Source organism: Cupressus sempervirens, chromosome 5, assembly GCF_028749045.1.
Source record: "Cupressus sempervirens isolate cs-2001-9-10 chromosome 5, ASM2874904v1, whole genome shotgun sequence".
NCBI classification, from domain to species: Eukaryota; Viridiplantae; Streptophyta; class Pinopsida; order Cupressales; family Cupressaceae; genus Cupressus; species Cupressus sempervirens.
The window spans coordinates 906929612-906954461 of record NC_143122.1 but is presented as its reverse complement, the minus strand read 5'-3'; the positions used below and the strand labels follow the sequence as shown (position 1 = coordinate 906954461).

The 24850-nt window shown below is 36.1% G+C and overlaps 1 protein-coding gene and 1 pseudogene across 2 annotated transcripts in view; both read left to right on the top strand.

The window, feature by feature from the left end:
* Positions 1-984, top strand: part of LOC149558863 (putative phosphoribosylformylglycinamidine synthase, chloroplastic/mitochondrial) — a 300036-nt gene extending 299052 nt beyond the window's left edge. For both annotated transcript variants that reach the window (XR_016365078.1, XM_089832878.1), the window contains exon 31: positions 114-984. Coding sequence is in view for 1 of the 2 variants with exons in the window: in XM_089832878.1 (XP_089689004.1) it covers positions 114-692 (579 nt within the window). In the remaining variant the exon portion in view is untranslated. The remainder of the gene's footprint in view (positions 1-113) is intronic.
* Positions 985-7756: 6772 nt separating this feature from the next.
* LOC149558862 (septin and tuftelin-interacting protein 1 homolog 1 pseudogene) lies at positions 7757-24811 on the top strand (annotated as a pseudogene).
* The last annotated feature ends 39 nt before the right edge of the window (positions 24812-24850 follow it).

Genomic DNA, 24850 nt, shown 5'->3' with positions numbered 1-24850 from the left:
TCAAACCAGCCATCCTTTTCAGTGGGTTAGCATATGCAGTCTGTTTAAGTAGGCAAAACTAAATCAGTCAATTCATGTAAACAAATACTGACAAGTTTAATCTAACCATGCAGTTTCAAGAATTTTATGAACGACCAGATACATTCAGCCTTGGGGTGTGTAATGGATGTCAGCTGATGGCTCTTCTTGGCTGGGTGCCTGGGAAGGAAGTTGGAGGAGTATTTGGTGCCGGTGGTGACAGCTCACAACCTCGGTTCATCCATAATGAATCTGGTCGTTTTGAGTGTCGGTTTATCTCTGTGAAAATAGATGATTCCCCTTCAATAATGTTGAAAGGCATGGCAGGTACTACAGTTGGCATCTGGGCTGCACATGGAGAAGGAAGATCATTTTTTCCTGATAAAGATGTATTGAACCTTGTACAAGAATCAAAGTTAGCACCAATTAGGTATTGTGATGATGATGGATATGTAACTGAGGCATACCCCTTCAATCCTAATGGTTCACCACATGGAATTGCAGCCTTATGTTCACCAAGTGGAAGGCATCTAGCTCTTATGCCACACCCTGAGCGTTGCTTCCTCATGTGGCAATTCCCATGGTATCCTAGGGAATGGGAACTAGACCCAAAGGGTCCTAGCCCTTGGTTAAGGATGTTTCAGAATGCACGGGAATGGTGTGATGAAATTTGAAGTACTCCACCATTCAATTCATTCATTGCTTACATATATAACAGAATTTTGTAGAGTTTCCTAGAATCCATAGCAACAAATTTTCAAAGTCTTTGTAGTGCATGGATATTAGTAAATTTCAAATTTAAGAGTTTTGTTAAATCTCATTACTTGTATGATATAGAATTGAAACACATTCACACAATGTTTTATGCTGTCAAGATGCAGACTGACAAGATTGTACCTTGAGGTAATTCCAACATAGTTATGTAACTAAATTCAAATCATTTTCTTGATTTAGATTTGGAAGAAACGCGGTATGGACAATTTATTATGGTTCTTAACAGACTTAAAATAATATTCATTGATTTAAGAATTTCTTGACAGACAGAGATGTAGGTATCCAATATTATAGTAATATTTGGGGTTGACGGATTAAACGTGTTAAGCTGCCCAAGAACGAGTTTACCATTGAAATGGGTACATATTTTTAATCGAGCTACATATATCTTCCCGTAGTGTTGGACCAAATATTTCTTACAACGTCCTTTACACAATCAACAATGACAATATTCATATGGAACATGAACACACAACAACGAACTGTCTTTAATCATCCTTGCAAGATACATGGAACATGGGTCTATTGTATATATATCTTTGGCAGGAACAAATAGTTTTTATTCATATACTTTTTCATTAAATTTCGGGGCTTTATTTTGTCATTAATGATATAATTAGATAGATTTAGATCATACATGATAAGAGTGAAAAATTGGTGGAACATTATAACTAATTCATTTCCCATGTAGAATTGTAAGATATTCTTCATAATTAATTACATGCAATCTATTATTACTTAGGAAATTGTTGGTTCTTGTATGCCATGGATACATAAGGTTTTTGGGTAAAATAAGATTTTGAAATCTTGGATTTACAGCTTCCGTTTAAGAATTCACTACTATCTTGCCTTTAATTCAAGTTGCTTGAGTTCAAGAGGGCAATTTTACCTTATTGATGCCATGCAATCTTGAAATAAATGTTGAATATCAGACTTCAATTTCTTAGATTAAAATCATCCTATTCATCTTAAGATCAAACCCTTCTCTTCCCGCTTCATGTGGATAGATTTGAGTTACAAATATTAGCTAGGTAAAGGATCTAGTAGTTGAGTGCCTCAACCTTTGCGCTTTTCAAAATTCAAAATCTTATATGAAAATTTCAAATCACTCCTAATTTTTACATCAGTATACTTGGCAAGTCTTCTATCACCCATTTTCATTCCATAATTTACTTACAAATTTAATATAGAACATTTGTATTTTTTTGAACAATTGAAACATATTGTAAACAATCTTTCATGAATGCTACTTTTTTTCAATACAAATTACTCAATGCACTTGAGGAATCATTCATAATGAAATACATTCACTTCTTTTAGATTATATCAATTCTCTACAATTCTTGACAAATACAATTTTTCCAAGCCCAACTTGTATGCACTGCAATACAAATATAATGAACATTACTGGATTTCCTTCAATACAATTTTTTTTCAAACTTCATGATCTTTCTTCTCATAACCATCAACATGATAAACAATTTTAAAAGCTTTTTCTTCAACATGTATCCACATAGAAACTTATAAGAAACAACAAATGCAACCATGGATAGCTCACCTCCCAACCTAGGTCTCTATGAGACTACCCATCAAGCTTGGAGAGCCAAGACCAATTGGTTAACATAAAAGCATAAACTCACAAACATGTACATAGTATAGCATTGAACTCCCCTTGTGAGCTTAACAATAGGTTACCATAGCAACCCAAGAAGATGGATGAAGGCATGTCTAAACCATGAGGACAAGACAAATACATAAATCAAATTGCCTATACAAGGCTTCAAATGCATATATCATTACTCAAGTATATTCTCCCCTTATCACACCCCAAGTATGAATGTTGTTATTGGGACAAGAAGCGCATACTTCATGCTTTTCTCTCTTCCTTCTAGGGAAGCAACTCTAGAGTCTAGGAATGGCCCAACTAACCCCTTCACCCGAAGGCCACTGCTTCACTCCCAAGGGTGAGTGATGTCCTTCCACACCTATGAACATCATGTTTTTGAAAATCAAAATGGACAAAAAAAGCAAGGCAAAAACAAGCATAATCAACACCACATAACATGAACAATTCTACAATACACATGCATTGACAACAATTTCTTGCTATATTCACAAATTGAAAACAACAGTATGCATGAGATTTCTTCCATGACAAAGACACTTTATCCTCAATCCTATCCCAACTCAACGGAGTCCTACAAGGTCTACTATATAATACTTGATAAGGTGGCATACCTATGGATGAATGAGGCCTATTATTATAGACGAATGCCACAAGATGAAGGTACTCTTCCCACTTAACCTAGTGACCCATAACATACATTCACAACATATCCTCTATCACTTGATTCACCCTCTTTGTCTATTAGTCTGTGTGAGGGTGATATATTGTACTAAAATTAAGACTAGTACCTAAAGTTGTCTAAAGCTCACTCCAAATGGATGATGCAAACACGAAGTCTCTATTAGAAATGATCTTGTGAGGAAATCCATTAAGTCTGCCAATATCTCGCGAGAACACATGTGCAACTATTGGTGATGTAAAGGTAGCACAAATAGGTGGAGTGGATGGCTTTGGTCAACATATCAACTATCACTAAGATAACATCATGGCAATGAGAAGACATCAAAAGATCAATAATAAAATCCATAGAAATCACTTCCCACTTCCACTTAGGTATCTCATGTGACTGCAAGAGTCTACCTAGATGACTATTTTGTATCTTCACTCTCTGGCACTCTAGGCATCTAGCTACTATACTCAAAATTTGCAATCTCATGTCTGGACAATGATAGAACTACCTCAAATTTGTATGTAACTTCTTAACCTCGAGATATAATGCATATGGTGCTCTATGAGCCTCAAGGATAATAAAGACATCAAAAGATCAATAATAAAATCCATAGAAATCACTTCCCACTTCCACTCAGGTATCTCATGTGACTGCAAGAGTCTACCTAAATGACTATGTTGTATCTTCACTCTCTGGCACTCTAGGCATCTAGCTACTATACTCAAAATTTGCAATCTCATGTCTGGACAATGATAGAACTGCCTCAAATTTGTATGTAACTTCTTAACCTCGAGATATAATGCATATGGTGCTCTACGAGCCTCAAGGATAATAACCTCAAACATATCGTTGGTAGAAGGTACATAAATGTGTCCTTGATGATGTAAAAGTCCATTGGACTCAAAGGAATAATATGCATACTTCTCTTCTAGGGATCTTTGAGAATGAACTATCTGACAAGCCTCTGCATATAACATATCCTCAGGCAAATGTCGCAAGATATGCTATCTCAAATTTGTGCTAGTAGTCATGGATGATATCTCATGTCGTTTCCTACCCAAAGCATCTGCAATCACATTCTCATTCCCCTTAATGTAATGCACATCAAAATCATACTCGCATTAAAAATCCATCCATCTTCTCTATCTAGCATTAAGGTTTGGCTAAGAGAAGATATACTGTAAACTCTGATTGTTTGAATGAATCTCAAAACAGTGACCTAAAACAAAGTGTCATCATCTCACCAAAACATGAATCACTATTGCGAGCTCTAGGTCATGAGTAGGATAATTAAACTTGTGAGTCTTTAGTGTCCTAGACTCGTATGCTATAACTCAATAATTTTGCATAAGGAATGCTCCTATGTCATCCAAAGAAGCATTTTTGCACACAACAAAATCCCCTGATGGATCAGGCATTGCAAGAATTGGTGCACTAGTGAGAGCTCTCTTGAGCTCTTGAAAAGATCTCTCACACTTCTCTATTCACTCAAACTTCTTTCCCGTCCTCTGAAGAAAATCCCTCAACAAAGTGTTTGTAATAACATATTAATCCCATAAAAATCCTCACCTAAGTGATACTAGTAGGTGCAACCCAATCTATAATGGCTCTAATTTTTTATGGGTCCACAGAGATCGCATCACCTATGATAACGTGACCTAAATAGTGAATCTTAGATCTATAGATATCACACTTCTTCAAGTTGCCATACAACCGATTCTTCCTCAATAATTGCAATTCCTGACTCATGTGCTTCTCATGCTCCTTCTCATCATGAAAATAAACAAAAATATCACCAAGGAACACCACAACAAACTTATCTAGGAGTGCACAAAACACCCCATTCATAAGATTCATGAATACAACTAGAGCATTTGTGAGACCAAATGGTACTATAGTGAAGTCTCAGTGCCCATACCTAGTGCGAAAATAATTCTTGTGGATGTCACTCTCCACAATCTTGAATTGATGATAACTCAACTTAAGATCTATCTTTGAGAAAACACAAGCACCCTTGAGTTGATCAAATAGGTCATCAATCCTAGGAATTGGGTATCAGTTCTTAATAGTTACTTTGTTTAGCTGACGATAATCAATAATGATGCACCATGTTTGACAAAATGTAAAGGATCAATTAAATTGCTAGAAAAGATCATGTGTGACAATGTTTACTATGTAGAAGGACTTAACTATAACTTGTTCAGTGTGTCACAATTGAATAGTTTAGGTTGTAAAGTTGAATTTGAGAATAAGAAGAAAAAGATCTATGAAAATGATGGAAAACTAATTGGAAATGGAGATCATACTAGAGGTAATCTATTTTATCTTGACATGAATGATGCTACTTGTCTTGTTGTAGAATTTGATGATGTGTGGCTATGGCACAAGAGGTTATGTCGTGTTAAATTTGATAACTTAGTCAGTATTGGTAACATGAAAAGAGTCAGAGGTTTTCCCAAAATGAAGAAATTTGATAATGTGATTTCCAAACAATGTCAGTTAGGAAAGATGACAAAATCTAGTTTTAAGAGTAAGACTCACTCTAAAGAAATTATGGAATTAGTTCATATTGATTTGTGTGGACCAATTGATGTGCAAAGCTACAAACATAAAAAGTACATTATCCTATTTGTTGATGATTATTCTAGGATGATCATAGTTATGTTTCTAAAACAAAAATTTGATGCTTTTCAAATGTTTAAGTGGTACTTGGAAAGAGTTAAAAAGGAGACCAACAAAAGCTTGAAATGTATATGATTTAATAGAGATGGAGAATTTACATCAAATGAGTTTGAGATATTTTGCAATGATAGATGAATCAAAAGATAGACTTTTGCATCTAGGACCCCTCCACAAAATGGGATTTCTGAAAGGAGGAACAAATTAGTAATGGACTATGCTAGAACATTGTTGGTGGAGAAGAACATTTCTTTGAAATACCAAAGAGAATTTGTAAGTATAACTGTCTATTCCTTAAACCAAGTACAAGTGAAGAAAGGTACTAATTCCACACCTTTTGAACTATGGTATGGATATGCACCCAATGTAAAATATTTTAAGGTATTTGGAATCAAGTGTTAAATTCTTAAGGATTCTAGGAATGGTGAACTTGATGCTAAAAGTGAAGAAAATATATTCTTAGGCTATTCCACAAGAAGTAAAGCTTATAACTATTTAAATACTGACACCAACAAAGTTGTGGAAAGTGTAAATGTGAAGTTTGATAAATATATAGAGGTACATGAAGCTGAGCCTAAAAAGGAACCTAAAGAGTACAAATATTTTGTATACTTTTATGAAGATATGCCTACTATTGAAGGTACTATAAACCAAGGTGTAAATCAACAACAATAAGTATTAGTGACTACTGAGTCCCATACAATGGATGTTGAGTTGCATTCAGAAATCGAGTTACATTTAGGAGCCAAGTTGCAGATAGAAGCTAAGGAACATTCTAATTCTAAGATTAGTGTACATGAAAGGAATGCCAATTTACTTGATAGAGAAGTACATAGTGATTCTAAAGTTGATAGACTCATTGAAGAAAGAAGAGCAGAACCAAGATTGTCAAAGTATGTTAGAAGACATCATTCTATAAAAATATTATTGGAGATAAAGAAGCTAGACCAATGACAAGGAATAAGTTGAGAAGTGATACATGTTTTTTGACCATGCATGTGCCTAAGTTAGAGAAGGATGTATTAGAGAATGAAGACCGGAGTAAAGCCATGAAATAAGATATTGATTAGATTGAGAAGAAAAAAACATGGACTCTAGTACCTATACTAGAGAACAAGACTATGATTGGAACCAAGTGTGTGTACATAAAAAAAACTAGATTAGAATGGTGAAGTCATAAGGAATAAGGCAAGATTAGTTTGCAATGGGTATGCACAAGAAGAGGGAATTGATTATGAAGAGAAATTTCCCCCAATTACAAGATTGGAAGGAGTAAGAAATCTTCTTGCTTACTCTACATACAAAAGGTTTCAAAGTTTATTAAATGGATGTGAAGTCAACATTTCTAAATGGTATACTAGAAGAAGAGGTTTATATTGAAAAACCATAAGGATTTATTGATCCAAACAACAAGAATATGGCATGTAGATTACACAAAGATTTTTATATTTTAAAGCAAGCCCTAAGAGCATGGTATGAAATGCTTCACAATTATCTTGTGAAGATTAGTTTTGAGAAGAGTGATGATAACAACAATTTGTATTTGAAGACCAAAGGAGATAAAGGTATTTTACTAGTTGAAATTTTTGTTGATGATATATCATATTTAGAGGACAAAATGCATTATGTAAGACATTTGCAAATGAAATGAAGAAAGAACTCGAGATGTCGATGTTCGAAGAGATAAAGTTCTTTGTTGGTTTGCAAGTATATTAGATGAAATATGGTATTTACATCACTCAGCCTAAGTATGTAAAGGAAATATTGAAATTTTTTGGTATGGAGGATTCAAAACCTATTAGCACTCCTATGGTCATAGGACACAAAATTTCAAAGACTAATGATTCTGTTGAAGTGAATCAAACATTGTACATGTCTATGATTGGCAAGTTGCAATATGTAGTACATAGAAGACCTGGCATGCACTAGCTATTGGGATTGTTACAAGGTTTTCTAAAAATCATAAGGAGAATCATTTGATGGCGGTCATGAGAATTATGAGGTATTTGAAAGGAATAGAAGATTATGGTCTATACTACAAGAAGAATGATAAGTTTGAGTTTAGAGCCTACACAAATTCTGATTGGGCTGGAAACATTGATGACAGAAAGAGTACAAGTGGTGGAGCAATTTTTCTTAAGAAAGAGATTGGTCACTAGGACCAGTAAGAAACAAAATTGTATATCTCAATCTACTACTGAAGATGAATATGTGGCTACTACAGTAAATTTTACCAATGTGGTATGGATCAAATAGCTACTCAAAGGAATGAAGAAAGAAATTAGTTAACCCGTGGTACTTTATTGTAATAATACAAGTGTTATAAACATATCAAAGAACCTAGTGATGCACACAAAGACAAAGCACATTGCAATCAAGTATCATTACTTGAGAGAGTTAGTTCAAGACAAAGAAGTGAGAATGAAATATGTCAATACAAAAGAATAGATAGCTGATATATTCACAAAATCTTTACCTAAAGATGGACATGAATATCTTAGAGGTAAACTAGGGGTGATGCCCCTATCCAAAGCTACTTAAGAAGTAAGAGTCATGCCCTACATCAATGGAGCTAGATATTATATCTTACAACTTGATGTAGTGGATCTTACTTTAGGAGCTACCTAAAGTAATGAAGGAGCTGAATTAGAACATTTACAATCACATGGAAGGTGATAGAGGGAGAACCTGAATTGATTATATCCACATGTAAAGATGACAAGTATTTGTCATTGTTGTCAAAGAGGGAGATACTCTAAAGAGGGATCTATAAGGTTACGAGAAATATAAGTTAGAGGGAGAAGATACATTGAAGGAGATTGAAAAAGATTATACCACCCTATACAGAGGAAGGACATTTACTAAAAGAGGGTGAAATTTCAAGGATATTAATTTTCTTTTTGGTATTGCTATTGGTATTGATTTTCCATCAATGCCAAAGAGGGAGATTGTTGAGAAGAGATTGTTTGAAGTGTAGAACCTATCACAGAAAAATCATTATTTTGTCAATGATATCAAACCTACTACTTTCTAGTGAGGAAATTTCTTTTTGGTCTAAATTCTATCATTTGGTTGTTTGATGAAGATGATTTGACAAGAGATGATAACAAGAGAATCTAGAGAAAGGTTGAGTTATTTAAGTGTATAAAAGGAGCACTAAGACCAAGTAAGAAATTGTTACTATATTATATTTTTTATCCACTTAAAGTATGTAATGAAAGATTACTCAAGAAAAGAATGGAAGAAGATCAAGTAAAGAAATGTGTTTGCTAAGCCAAGATGAGAAAACAGTGCAAGCCGAGTAGAAAACAATAGAAGCTGAGTCAAAATCAATTGGTGGTAAGTAAAGAAGAAAAATAGTGGAAGCCAAGTGAAAGTTAGTATATGCCAAGTAAAATTTAGTTGATGTCAAGCATCAGTAAACTTTAGTGTGTGCTGAGTGAGCTAGTGTTGCCCAAGTGATAGAATGCCACAAGCGTCAAGTGACAACAAAAAGTGTTAATCAAAAATTTGACAAATCTAAGTTGATTAATTTGATTTCTTGAATTATGTAAAGCATGTGGAAGATAAATATGATGAGTTGGTGGCACAAAATTCAAGATAAATCATTTTGAGGTGAATTAAAGGAATATTGTAGAAGAAGTTTATAGAGGAAGTAAAGTGGAAAAGTGGGTAGATTCATTGAATCTTACCTAACCCTAAAATGGACAATTGTGGTTAAGTGGCAAAATATATAAATTCTCTATTTATAGAGATAGTAGGATAGAAGTAAGGGTTGTCATTTGTGAGAACCTAAGGAAGACAAGAAGTCTAGGGTGTTGCTTCATCTAGTGGAAAAATAGAAGAGACTGCAATTGGCATACAAAACATGAAGGCTTAAGAGGATGAAAGCTTGAAGGGTGAACAAGTTGTCATAGCTAAAGAGTATGGATGCCAAGAAGAATAGAGGATTAAACTAGAGATCTATAATCCACAAGTGAGTTATAAGTTTTTATTAGATCAATTCTTGCTATTACATTCTAACAATTGTACTAGTATGGATAAATCCTTTGGATTAAGGTTAACCTAACAGTCATTTGTAAATCCTTTAACCGGGTGACATTCTAATGGAATGTTCTAAAGTCCTCTGACAAGGCTCTAAAATCCTTTAACCAGGTCATATTTGACAATGTGTATTGTAACATTTAACAAGGTTGGCCTTTCATAGGGCATCACTTCAAAAGAGTGAAATTAGGTAGCATATGTTACTGGTGGTTTTTCCCAAATTGGGTTTCCACCTAAAATCCTTGTGTCAACATGTGTGAATGATCTTGTGGTATTATATTTTTACATTTCTCCAAAGTTATTTTGACCTAGGATAATGATCTACTAAGTTAAGGTACTGTATGATCTAATGGATGCATGTATGTTATGGTTTTATGGATATGAAATAAATAAATTTTTTTATTTGTATATTTGGACCTTGAATAATTGATTCACCCCCCTCTCAGTTATTCTAAAGAATTTGAATAGTTGATGGGGACACAACCTAAGAATAGAATGGACACAACAGGAAAGGAAAATTTTATTAACTATGAAAATATGCTAGTACAGTTAGTGCAGAGAAACAAAATCCAAAACATGTCCTATGGGCTTACAATAGCATGAATCTGGAAATAATTTCTTCTCCCAGTACCTTCTCTCAAACTCCACTCTGAACTGCCTTTTACAATGCCATAAATGTCCTTAAATAGACCCCAAAGGGTTAAGGATTAGGAATACATTCTAGAAAGTGCTAGTTGGCATCCACCGACCAAATAGAAGGCTCTAGAATTCGCGTCAGAAGTCGGCGCAAAACTAGAATAATCTAGAAATGGTAATCGAACTTTCGAGAGGCATAACTTTTGAATCGTAGCTCCAATTGACGAACCATTTACATTTTCAGAAAGCTGTCAAAGCGCTCTATAGCACTATGGATAGCTTCACTCAGCCCCCATTTTTTGGCCCTGTACGAGGTCATTTAATGCCCTAAACTTGACTTTGAAGCATTCTTAGGAGGTCTCCAGAAACTAAAAAACTATGATAACTTTCAAACCGTCCAACCTTTTGACCTAATTCTTTTTCTGGAATATTCTAAATTACAATTTTAATCCTCCCTCCAATTTACACCTTCTAATCCACCATTATTATGGCTCAATTACATAGTCCTATTTTTTTGACATTTACACATATCCCAAGGTGCTTAAATACTCTAACGTAGAACACTGATAGTGGAACTGTGATCTGGGGAATATTTTTGTCAAAAATTCAAGTATCTCCAAAACTCCAAAAATCAGCATTAGATTAAACTCCTTGAAATTCTAAATGCAAAGCAATTTGAATGGACACAAATGGAGTCCATATGAAAAAGCTATGGTCAGTCAAAGGTTGGTCAAACCAAGAATGGAGGTCATCAAAAAGGTGAAAAAATAATCATCTCCAAAGTGGTCAACAATGGATTTCAAAATAAAGAGCTCGTCAAGAGCTTTCCAACAGTGTTTGTTTCATCAAAAATGGAGCCCGTACGTGGAAGTTATGCCATTTTAAAGTTCAGAATATGAGATGAATATTGATGGTGTCATTATGATGTCAGCAAAGTGACAAGGCAACATCAAGTTATCAACATTTGACAAGTGGCACCTCAAAGGAAGGTTTGTTTTTCCAAAAAAAATGAGCTCATGGTCAGATTTCAACTCTTGACCCATTGCCTCCAAAAACAATTACATAACCACTTGAACAAGCATTGATTTCAAGACTAATGGGTGGCAACTTTGTTTTAAACATTGGCTAGCACCAATTTTAAACAAAGGAGGCCACTGGCAGGGTTGGAACCCCCGACCGATGGCTGCCCCCAAAATAGCTTTTGCCGTTGCGCTATTTTAGCACTTAAGAATTAAAGTGCGCATTGTTTTATTTAACTCCTATCCAATCCCGCCTAACCTTAGTCAATTAAGGTTATAATCTATTTTTTTACCCCAAAATTGACATGAGCCAAATTTGTTAAAAATGGCTAACAGGTTATTCCGAGAGGGGAATTAATTGAAGGGGTTATTTTTATAAATTTTGTTATAGCCTTATTTTGTCTAATTTTGTGTATAAAAAGGGGGTTTAGGAGATTCTTCGGGGCATTCAAAAAAAGCAGAGAATGTCCAAGTGCTGAGTATAAGGGAGATTTTTGAAGTGCTCATTCCTGTACTTTGAAATAGCGTAATGCTTTTGTACTTCAAAGGAGTGATTTTGTAAACATTTGTACTTGATTTTGGAGATAATCGGATCGGTCCCCCTATTGGAGCAGGACCCGGAGACATAGTCCATACGGATGAACTCTGAGATCAAATTGTTTGCGTCTTCTTTCTCCCAATTTCTCTTTTGACAGCTTAATCTTGTTATTCTATTATTTCAATTACGTTAATTTGATTCATTAAAGGTTTAAATTAACTTTATGTAATCAGTTAGCATTCCTCTATAATAGTCCTAGATCCTAATCAGATCAAATTTGGTATTAGAGCTTTTGTTGGACTAGTATTGCAGATTTGAATGCTAACAAGATCCAGGATTGAGAAAGGTGAAGGAAAGCTTGAGGAATACAATGCTAAGATTGGAAAATGAAGGACTAAACCATCATCACAAATGGTAGATGAAGGTGGACAAGCTTTTCAAGATAAGAGTATTCAGAAGACTCTTTAGAATTTGCAGACAATGGTAGAAGTTTTGGTACAAGAAAGAAAAGAGAAGATGCGAAGACGTGCAGCTCGAAAGGACAAAGGGTAAAAAGATAGAAATAGTAAAGAAAGAGGGTGAGAAACCCACATGCTCACATTGCAAGAAAGAAGGGCATGATGATTCTAAGTACTGGAAGCTGCATCCTGAAAAGAGGCCGAAGCAATTTGGTGGAAACAAAGGAAAACAAAAGACTGCTGCTATAACTTAACAAGATCTTGGATCTGACTCCGAAGATGAGACAAAAATTGTTGCTATCAGGATCCAAGGTAAAGGAAAAGGTATATCTCTCTCATCAGCTATAAATTCTTCTAGCATAAGTGCAAGTACAAGTAAAGAATCTTCTCCTAAGGATGATAAGCTAAGAAATGAATTATTTCACATCTGAGTTGTTATTAAGCATACTAAGGTTGATACACTATTTGACACGGGTTCTAAAGTTAATTTGATATCTGAAGAAGTTGTTAAAAAGATTAATTTGACTACAACGCCTCATCCAAAACCATACCCTCTTGGATGGGTTTGCGATGCTGCACAGTTACAAGTAACTAAACAATGCAAGTTAAGATTTGCTATCACTAAAAACTTTGTGGATGAGGTAGAAGTTGATGTAGTCCCTTTAGATATTTGTGGTCTTGTACTTGGGAGTCCCTATTTGTATTATCGAAAGACTATCTTCTATAGGAGGGAAAATAAGTATCATCTATTTAAAGATAAAATTGAATATATTGTACGGGCACATAAGGTTAAGACTAATCTGGCACTAGTTAATGTTGTTCAGATGAAAAGGTTAGTCAACTCTAGTAAGAATTTTGTATTGATGATTGTAAAAGCCAAAGAAGATGAAACATCTGAGGCATTTAAGGGATGTGATCCAAAACATAAGGCTGAAATGGTCAAAGTTGTTTCCGCTTATGATGACTTGTTTTAGGAACCAAAAGGATTGCCTCCTAAGAGAGATATACAACATGAGATCTAGTTGCAGCAAGATGCACCACTTCCTAATATTGGCATGTACTGCTTATCAATGTTGCAGAACGAAGAAATCAAGAAGCAAGTTTAAGAGCTGGTCGAGAAAGGAGTTATTCATCCTAGTACTTCTCCTTGTGGTTCTCCTATTGTGTTGGTTCCAAAGAAAGATGGGACTTGGAGAATGTGTATTGACTACAGGGCTCTAAACAAGATAACGGTAAAGAATAGGTACCCTCTTCCTAGAATTGATGATTTACTTGATCAGTTGAAACATGCAATTTATTTCACTAAGCTAGACTTACGTAGTGGATATCATCAAATAAGAATTGTAGAAAGTGATATTTAGAAAACTGCTTTTAAGACAAAACAGGGACTTTTTGAGTGGTTGGTCATGCCATTTGGGCTTTGTAATGCACTAGCTACATTTATGAGAGTCATGAATGATGTCTTTCATCCCTTTATTGATGATTTTGTCATAGTCTATTTAGATGATATTCTTATATTCAGTAAGTCTGGGGATGATCATGTAATTCATGTAAAGAAAGTACTTGATGTACTGAGAAAAGAAAAACTCTATGTAAAGATGTCAAAATGTGAATTTGCAAAGACATCCTTAGTGTACTTAGGCTATGCCATAGGGAATGGTCAATTGAAAGTAGACCTTGCGAAGGTCGAATGTATTGTAAAATGGCCTAAGCCAAGTATAGTTATAGAAGTCAGGAGTTTCTTAGGTGTAGTTCAGTACTGGAGGAAGTTCATTGCAAACTTCTCTTTCATGCATCACCATTGTATGCATTAACCAGTACCAAGACAACTTTTCAGTGGGGAAGTCCACAGCAAAAGGCTTTCAATACTTTGAAGGAAAAGTTGAGCACCACACCAGTTTTAGCTCTACCTAATTTACATCAACCATTTGAGATTGAGACAGATGCTTGCGAGTTTGTCATGGGAGCTGTACTCATGCAAGGAGGTAAACTAGTATGCTACCACTCTAAAACTTTTTCAAGAGGAGTAAGTAACTATCCTACATATGATAAAGAACTTTATGCTTTAGTTTAGAGTGTTAAAAAATGGAAACATTACTTAATGGGAAAAGAAACTGTAATCCACACCGATCACCAGCCACTACAATATTTGCACTCACAATCTAAGTTGCAACAAAGTAGGCACTTTAGGTGGATGGGTTTTCTACAATAGTTTGTTTTGGTGATTAAGTATAAGAAGGGTTCCCATAACAAAGTAGCAGATATGCTCTCTAGACCTCCTATTCAGAATGCTTTGATAATCCTTCAAAATAGTTCTATGGTTCATGAAAGTTTTTAGTAACAATATGTTAATGATGAGAACTTTAAGGATATCTATGCAGCTTTAATCCAGGGTAAACATGTGGAAGAGAAAGATTACTATGTGTAGGATAATTTGTTGTACCACTTGGAAAAACTATGCATTCCTAAGGATGAACATGCACATGTAATCTGAGAAGCACACACCTCTTTGATTGCAGGACATTTTGGGGTAAGTAAGACACTAGCTCAATTACAAAAGTATTGTTACTGGCTTTGTATGTAGGAAATTGTCACCAAGTATATAAAAGGATGTGTAATGTGTGCAACCAGCAAACCAAGTAATAGGAAATTGGATTTGTACACACCATTACCTGTACCATCCCGTCCATGGGAAAGTGTGTCTATGGACTTTGTGGGAGGTTTACCTATGTCTAGGAAGGGTCATGATTATTTGTATGTAGTAGTTGATCGGTTTAGCAAAATGTGTATTTTAATGCCTTGTAAAAAGCAAGTTACTGCTGAACTGACTGCTCATTTGTACTTTCAAAATGTATGGGTTCATTTTGGGTTACCCACTTCTATTGTATTGGATCGAGATTCTTGATTCTTAGGGGAATATTTTCGATTCTTAGGGGAATTTTGGTCATCTTTGTGGGGACTCATGGACACCAAGCTCAAGAAGAGTACAACCTTCCATCCGCAGACCGATGGACAGACAGAGGTAGTGAATAGGACAGTCATGCATCTACTTAGAGGTTATTGTAGCAAGCATCCTAAGTTGTGGGATGAAAGTATTCACTATGTGCAGCATGCTTACAACCATGCGACACACTCTTCTACAAAGATGTCTCCTTTTGAGACTTGCTTCGGTTAGTTGCGTAAGACACCAATAGATTTTGTTTTTGGGAAGGATGATGTTGTAGATGGATGCCATGATGCAGAAAAGGCTTTAAAGTTTATCGAAAAGGTCCAAGCAATCCATCAGGTAGTAGAAGCACAGTTGGGGCAGAGCCAAGCAAAATACAATGCTCACCATGATAAACATCGCATTGATCACCAATTCCAAGTTGGTGACAGAGTTTGGTTACATATCAGCAAGGAAAGAATGCAAGGTGAAGGAAGGAAGCTCAAGCCTATTAGGTATGGTCCTTTTGAAATCTTAGAGAAGATTGGTAACAATGCTTTCCACCTTAATCTTCCTCCATACATGCAAATTTACTCAGTTGTCAATGTTGAGAATCTGAAGTTATATGAACCTCCAATGATCTTGGATGAAGACATCAATGTTCAGGTTCCATCAATTGATGATCTTTCACCAGAGTATACGTCAGAATTGCCAGAAGATGTTATCCTAGATAGGAATGTTAAAACTTCATAAAGAGGACCATCTGAATACCTCCGAGTGGGATTGAAGGGGATGCATCCAAGCAAGGCAAGATGGATGGAGATTGGTAAAGTGAGGGAACTATACCCTCACCTTCTTTCTGAGTAATCCAAACTTTCGGTGGTCTGAAAGCTTCTCAATGAGGAGGCTTGATCCGAGGAATATTTTTGTCTAAAATTCAAGTATCTCCAAAACTCCAACAATCAGCATTAGATTAAACTCCTTGAAATTCTAAATCCAAAGAAATTTGAATGGACAAAAATGGAGTCCATATGCAAAAGTTATGGTCAGTCAAAGGTTGGTCAAACTGAGAATGAAGGTCATCAAAAAGGTGAAAAAATAATCATCTCCAAAGTGGTCAACAATGGATTTCAAAATAAAGAGCTCATCAAGAGCTTTCCAACAGTGTTTGTTTCATAAAAAATGGAGCCCGTACGTGGAAGTTATGCCATTTTAAAGTTCAGAATATGAGATGAATATTGATGGTGTCATTATGACGTTAGCAAAGTGACAAGGTAGCATCAAGTTATCAACATTTGACAAGTGGCACCTCAAAGGAAGGTTTGTTTTTCCAAAAAAAATGAGCTCATGGTCGGATTTGAACTCTTGACCCATTGTCTCCAAATACAATTACATAACCACTTGAACAAGCATTGATTTCAAAACTATTGGGTGGCAACTTTGTTTTAAACATTGGCTAGCGCCAATTTTAAACATAGGAGGCCGCCAGCGGGGTTGGAACCCCTGATCGGCAGCTGCCCCCAAAATAGTTTTTGCCGTTGCACTATTTTAGTACTTAAGAATTAAGGTGCACATTGTTTTATTTAACTCCTATCCAATCCCGCCTAACCTTAGTAAATTAAGGTTATAATCTATTTTTTTACCCCAAAATTGACATGAGCCAAATCTGTTAAAAATGGCTAACAGGTTATTTTGAGAGGGGAATTAATTGAAGGGGTTATTTTTGTAAATTTTGTTATAGCCTTATTTTGGCTAATTTTGTGTATAAAAAGGGGGTTTAGGAGATTCTTTGGGACATTCAGAAAAAGGAGAGAATGTCCAAGTGCTGAGTATAAGGGAGATTTTTGAAGTGCTCATTCCTGTACTTTGAAATAGCGTAATGCTATTGTATTTCACAGGAGTGATTTTGTAAACATTTGTACCTAATTTTGGAGATAATCGGATCGGTCCCCCTATTGGAGCAGGACCCAGAGACGTAGTCCATACGGATGAACTCTGAGATCAAATTGTTTGCATCTTCTTTCTCCCAATTTCTCTTTTGATAGCTTAATCTTGTTATTCTCTTATTTCAATTACGTTAATTTGATTCATTAAAGGTTTAAATTAACTTTATGTAATCAGTTAGCATTCCTCTGTAATAGTCCTAGATCCTAATCAGATCAAACTGTAAGAGTTGGAACCTTTATTTGACCCAAATGGGTATCTAGAAATGAAAACACATGAAATAGAAACTAAGTCTAAGTACATTTATTTTTGGGTGACACGGGATTGCCCTTATACCTTTGGATGCTCCTGCATCAGACACCTAGGGTAGATTGAAAAGTGATCTTGTCACTTTATGGATGGTAGAGGAAATCCCAAATGGGAAACCTCAGCTACTAATATCCAAGTTGAGTCCTTGATCAGTCAGCCTTTCCACTTAACCAGATACTCTTCATACTGCCTATTTCTAGTACTCCTACCCACACGATGATACATAATGTTTTCTATCTCCTTCTTAGAAGTGGGAATTGGACATGGCTCTAACATTAGCTCCTCATCTGCACCATCATCATGATACTCTATCAAGTCTGCAATGTTGAAGATAGGAGAAATGTGAATTCCATCTGGAAACTCCACCTCATATGCATTTCCTAAGTCATGTTTCTTCAAAATTTTGTAGAGGCCAAATTTTTCCATCTTCAACTTGTAAGTGCCTACTAGAAATCTCTCCTTTCTTAAGTGTACCATGACTAGATCCCCTACTTGGAACTCCTTATGTCTTCTCCTTTGATCAACCCTAGCTTTATACTGTTGATTCATCTTGATAATGTGTGCCTAGACCTCCTCATTTTGGTGCTTGATATGTTCAGAAATCTCTTCTGCTTCAGCACTTGCCCTCTCCCTTTGCTCCATCTTACTCAATTTTGGTGCAGTCCTTGGGCTACTTCCATATACAATTTGGAATGGTGATTTACTAGTACTCCTATTTATAGAGTTATTGTAAGAAAATTCTTCTTGTGGTAGAATCAAATCCCATCCTTTGGGCTTATCCCCAACTAAACATCTCAGAAAATTGCCCAGACTTTTGTTTACCACTTCTATCTAGCCGTCAGTCTGTGGATGATGTGTGGAACTAAATTTTAAGTCTATTCTCAACTTCTTCCACAATGTTCTCTAGAAATACCCCCCAAATTTAGTGTCTCTATCAGAAACTATACTCTTTGGGAGGCCATGTAGTCTTACCACCTCTTTGAAAAATAAGTTTGCAATATGGACAACATCATGAGTTTTATGGCATGGAATGAAATGTGCCATTTTGGAGAACCTATCAACCACCACAAATATTGAGTCATTACCCCTTTGTGTCCTCTACAATCCAAGAACAAAATCCATACTTATGTCCTCCCATGGACTTCACAGAATAGGCAATAGCTCATAAAGTTTAGTATTGTGACTAAATCCCTTGGCCACTTGACAAATTTGATGATTTTGTACAAACTTCTTCACATCTTGTGAAATTTGAGGCCAAAAATAATGTTCTCTAAGAATGGCAATGGTCTTATCTCGACCAAAATGTCCTGCCATCCCTCCATTGTGTTTCTCCTTAATCAAATTTTTCCTAATGGAACTCCTTGGAATACACAATTGACTGCCCTTGAACAACATACCATCCTGAATCAGATAATCTAACCACTTAGTTCTTTTTACAGCAACAGGTTCTTTACAAGCTTTCCATGCTTCAGCAAAATCAGGATCCTTAGGGTACAGATTCTTGAGTTCAGCAAACCCAACTACTTCAACCTGCATTAGTGAAGCAACAACTGTCTCCAACTTAATGCATCTGCAACCTTGTTAGATTTTCCACTTCTATGCTTCAACACAAATGTATAGCTCTACAAGAACTCTACCCACTTCACATGCCTCTGATTCAATTTACCTTGGCTATTTAGATACTGTAATGCTTGGTGATCAGTGTATAAAACAAATTCCTTTGGCAATAAATAATGCCTCCATTTCTTTAAGGCCTGAACTATTGCATATAACTCTTGATCATAAACAAAATACTTCTTTTTCGCATCATTCAATTTTTCACTAAAATATGCAATAGGCTTACCTTCTTGGCTTAATATAGCCCCAATAGCGTTGCCACTAGCATCACAATCCACCTGGAACACCTTGCTAAAATCAAGAAGTACCAACACAAGTTGTTCTGTGACCTTCTTTTTCAGCAATTCAAAACTTTTCACAGCTACCATAGTCTATTTGAACTCTTTTCTATCCCCTCTTATTATATCAGTTAGGGGTACACATATGCCACTGAAATTCTTAATGAACTTCCTGTAAAAAATAACCAGACCATGAAATGATCTCACATCAGTAGCAGACCTTGGAGTAGGCCATTCCAAGATGGCTTTTACCTTCTCTAGATCCATTTTGAGACCTTCAAGTGATACAATAAACCCCAAGTAGACTAACTCTTTTTTAGCAAAGCTACACTTCTTCAGATTAATTAACAATTTCTCTTCCCTTAACCTTTCAAGGACACTATGAATATGCAATAAATGTTCTTCCAAAGTCTTGCTAAAAATTAAAATATCATCCAAATAGACAATAACAAATTTTTTCAAGAACTTCTTAAGTACCTCATTCATAAGCTGCATGAAGGTTCTTGGGGTATTCGTCAATCCAAAGGGCATGACTAGCCACTCATAAAGAACCTCCTTGGTCTTGAAGGTAGTTTTCCACTCATCTCCTTCACGAATCCATATTTGGTGATAGAAACTCTTGAGATCTATGTTTGTGAAGTATTGAGCTCCACTCAAGTAGTCCATAAGATCATCCATTCTTGGCAAAGGAAACTAATACTTGATGGTTATCTTATTTATAGCTCAAGAGTCCATACACATTCTCCACTCTCCATCCTTCATTGGTGCTAGTACTACAAGTACTACACATGGACTCAACTCTCTTTCGAATCAAACCCTTCTTCAATAGCTCTTGAACCTATCTGTTTAGCTCCTCAATTTCAGTAGGAGTCATCCTATGAGCTACCTTGTTAGGAAAACTAGCTCCAGGGATTAAATCTATCTGATGACTGATTTGCCTTACTGGTGGTAGTCCTTCTGGAACATTATTAGAAATGATATCCCCAAACTCACTTAATAAATCTGAAACTTCAAGTGGTATTTCACTACTACCTTCCTTATCTTTTCTAAGAATCAAAGCATAGCACATACACTGATGTTTTATGCCATCTAAAAATTTTCTTCCATCAACAAGATAGATCCTAGCACTGTTGCATATCTTTTCACCTTCCTTTACCATGGGCTTCAGTTTGTGGTGACTCCATCCTTTGTTAGAGATTATGTGTTTGCATGACCATCATGTATTGCATGCCTATCAAACTGCCACAATCTTCCCAACAATAGATGGTAGACATCCATTGGAATAATATCACAGAGAACTTCATCATGGTAACTCCCAATTTTGAACTTGACTAAACATTATTCACTTACTAGGACCTTATGATCATCCTTCACCCAAGTGATCTGATAGGGTTGGGGGTGTTTCTCCCTCTTGAGCTTTAGCTTAGAGACCATCTCTTCTGACACCAAGTTGTCAGTGCTACCACCATCAATGATCACATCACAACATTTATTCTCACATTTGCACCTGGTACGAAATAGACTCCTCCTTTGTCCCAGTTCAATCTCCCCACTTAGTAGAGCCCTTTCATTTATTAAAGTCTATCCTCTTTTTGCATCCTCTGAATGTGATGACTATGCATCCTCAACCACATGAGCAACTCTAGCTTGGCCCTTAGCTCTCCTATCTATTCTTCCATGTCATTGAGGGAATTCAAAGGCATGATGGCCTTGTTCATTGGAATTGAAATAGGTACCATGAAAACCTCCTCTTCCTAAACCTTGTCCATGTCCTCTACCTCTTCCTCTCTAATCTCCAAAGTTTTGATCATGAGAGCGGTTGAAATCCTCATTCCTCTGGTTCCTGCTAGTACCCACATCTTCATTTTTCCTTTGGGTCTCATTTTGACCTCTAGATGACCTACCACTGCCCCTTCCTCCTTGACCACACCCTCTTTGTCTCCCTTCAAAATTTTTATTTAGCTTCTCTTCAACTCATAGGGCAAACTGGTATGCCTCTTAAATGCTGGTCATTCTTACCAAACTTAATTCCTCCTGGATGCTAGGTTGTAACCCACTAATATAATGAGAAACCTTCTCCTTATTTTCTTTTGCATGCTTTTCTCTAATTAGAAGTCAATAAAAATCCTCTGTACATTCTTGGACTGATTTTTCTGCTTGCTTTAACCATGCATCTTCTTAAAAAATCAAGCTCGTAGTCAATAGGAATGAACTGCTTCTTTAGTTTGTCCACCATGCGATCCCACATTGTGATCTTCTCCTTTCCTCTTCTATTTCTCTCCAATTGAACCTCTTGCTACCAAATTTTGGCATGGCCTTTTAGTTTGTCCTTTGCAAACTTAACCCTATCTAGATCCCTAATATCCTCATACTCAAAGTACTCTTCCAGTTCATTAATCCAGTCGATCAACTCATCTGGTTTCAGATTTCCTAAAAATACACCCAAATCAATTGTAGGTCTTTTCCAAAACTTAGTAATGGACCTAAAAAGCCTCTCCTCTACCTAATTTATAACTTCCCCTTCAACTTCCCCTTCTAGTCCAATTTCTTCTTCTTCATTGTCGTCCTCACTTTCGTCACTTGCAGTAACATTTGTTCCTCTACGGAGCTCCTCTTGCAATGCTTGAACCTGCCTTTGGAGGTCTCTAGCCTCCTTAGGATTAATAGCTCTGGCCCTTCCACCACGCTCTCTTCATGGAGGCATCTTCTTAATTCAAACCCACAACCACACAGTCCTGGTGCAAACTGCCTCACAGTCGATGCTCTGTCTACACACTCAGGAAAACCCACTCTAATACCACTTGATGGGAACACATCCCAAGCATATAATAGACACAATAGGAAAGGAAAATTTTATTAACTATGAGAATATGCTAGTACACTTAGTGCAGAGAAACAAACTCCAAAACATACCCTATGGGCTTACAATAGCATAAATCTGGAGATAATTTCTTCTCCCAGTACCTTCTCTCAAACTCCACTCCGAATTACTTTTTACAATGCCAGAAATGTCCTTAAATAGACCCCAAAGGGTTAAGAATTAGGAATACATTCTAGAAAGTTCTAGTTGGCATCCATCGACCAAATAGAAGGCTCCAGAAGTCGCATTAGAAGTCAACACAAAACTTGAAGAATCCAAAAATGGTAACCGAACTTCTAAGAGGCATAACTTTTGAACCATAGCTCCGATTGATGAATCGTTTACTATTCCAGAAAGGTCTCAAAGTACTCTATAGTCCCATGGACCAGCTTTTCTCATCCCCCATTTTTGGCCCTATAAAAGGTCATTTAATACCTTGAACCTAACTTTGAAGCATTCTTAGGAGGTCTCCAGAAACCAAAAAATTATGATAACTTTCAAACTGTGCAGCCTTTTGACCTGATTCTTTTTCTGGAATATTCAAAATTACAATTTTAATCCTCCCTCCAATTTACACCTTCTAATCCACCATAATTATGGCTCAATTACATAGTCCTATTTTTTTTGGCATTTACATGTATCCCAAGGTGCTCAAATACTCTAACCTAGAACACTAATAGTGGAACTGTGAGAGTTGGAACCTTTATTTGAACCAAATGGGTATCCAAAAAGGAAAACACATGAAACAAAAACTAAGTCTAAGTACATTTTTTTGTGGGTGACACAGGACTGCCCTTATACCTCTGGATGCTCCTACATCAATAGTAGAGGCATATGATCATAAGTTTGATCATAATTTAAGGAGAGAGAGAGAGAGAGAGAGAGAGAGAGAGTCTATGGCAATATACCAGAAGGAGAAGGAGAAGCTTCAGAAAGAGACTGCATGGAAAAAACAACAACTAGACAATGTAGAGGATATTATGGGAGCACTGGATAGAATCTTGGAAAGTGTTGCAGTAGGTACCATGACATTGGAATCACTTTCAAGTGTCTTTGAGAATTTATAGTCCAAATATCAGGAGGACTACAAGTTGTGCAATTTGTCATGTATTTCATCTGCATTTTCTTTTCTATTTCTTATAAGAGTGTTTCAAAGTTGGAAACCATTTCAAAATCCTTTTCATGGTTTATAAGTAATTTCATTGTGGAAGAGACTTCTGCAAGGCAATGAGCCTCATGATTATGGCATTTGCACAGAAGTATAACTTTCTTCTTGAACTCCTTACACTCAACTCTTCACTAAAGTTATTCTTTTAGCAGTGAGAGTAGCTGCTACAAATTCCTCAGAGCCAAGGGACCCTAAATCTATGCTACATTTTCTAGAAACATGGGAGAGGTTACCACTAGCTTTAGTACTTCATAACATTTTGAAGCATATAGTGATGCCCAAATTAATAGTAGTAGTAGATACTTGTGATCCTCGTAAGGAGACTGTGGCAATACATGCATGGTTAGATCCTTAGATTCCATTGTTGGGCTAGCGTATGGAGCCTTTATATGCAACTATTCATTATAAATTGGGGAATGTGCTTCATGCCTGACATGCAAGTGATGCATATGCATATGCAATTTTATCACCTTGGAAAATTGTATTTGATCCTACTAGTTGGGAACAACTAATTGTTCATTCTATTGTACCTAATCAGATGACAGTATGATAGGAATTTGTAATAAACCCAACTAATCAGTAATTAGATTAATTTGACTGGGTTATGTCTTGGGCATTTGCTATTCCCATTAATCATATGGTGGCAATGTTGGAGGCAACATTTTTTCCAAAGTGGCAAAATATTTTGTATCATTAGCTTTGTTCAAATCTTGATTTTAATGAAGTAACACAGTGGTTTTTAGGGTGGAAGTTACTATTTTCCCCTAAGCTTCTTGCTAATTAGAGGATAAGAAGTCAGCTAAATGTAGCCTTTGAAATGATGAATCAAGTTTTAGAGGGTATGATTGTGGTACAATGTGGGGCTAGAGAGAACCTAAGCTATCTTAGGGTGATAGAGTAGTGCCAATTTGAGGCACTTTAGTAGCAACAAGAAACAACAACATATTCTCAACAATAAGCCTTAGCTTCCATGGGCAACGTGAGTCACCTGAATAATTCCATGGGTGCACCTTAGTTGAGATTGAAGGAAGTGATCGAAACATATGCACAAGAACATGACATCCATTTTTCCCCTAAAGTGGCACACACACATGATGGTCTTCAAGTTTATGGCTTTGGAACTATCAGTATCTATCTAAATTCTATAAAACAATAATTTCTTGCACAATCTAGAGATAGATGGGTGATTGCATCATTGAAGCAGCTAGTTGAGATGCACTATAATTGAACTGGAAGAAATCATTGATAAACCAAACATATAATGAAGTGAAAATGTAATTGTTTG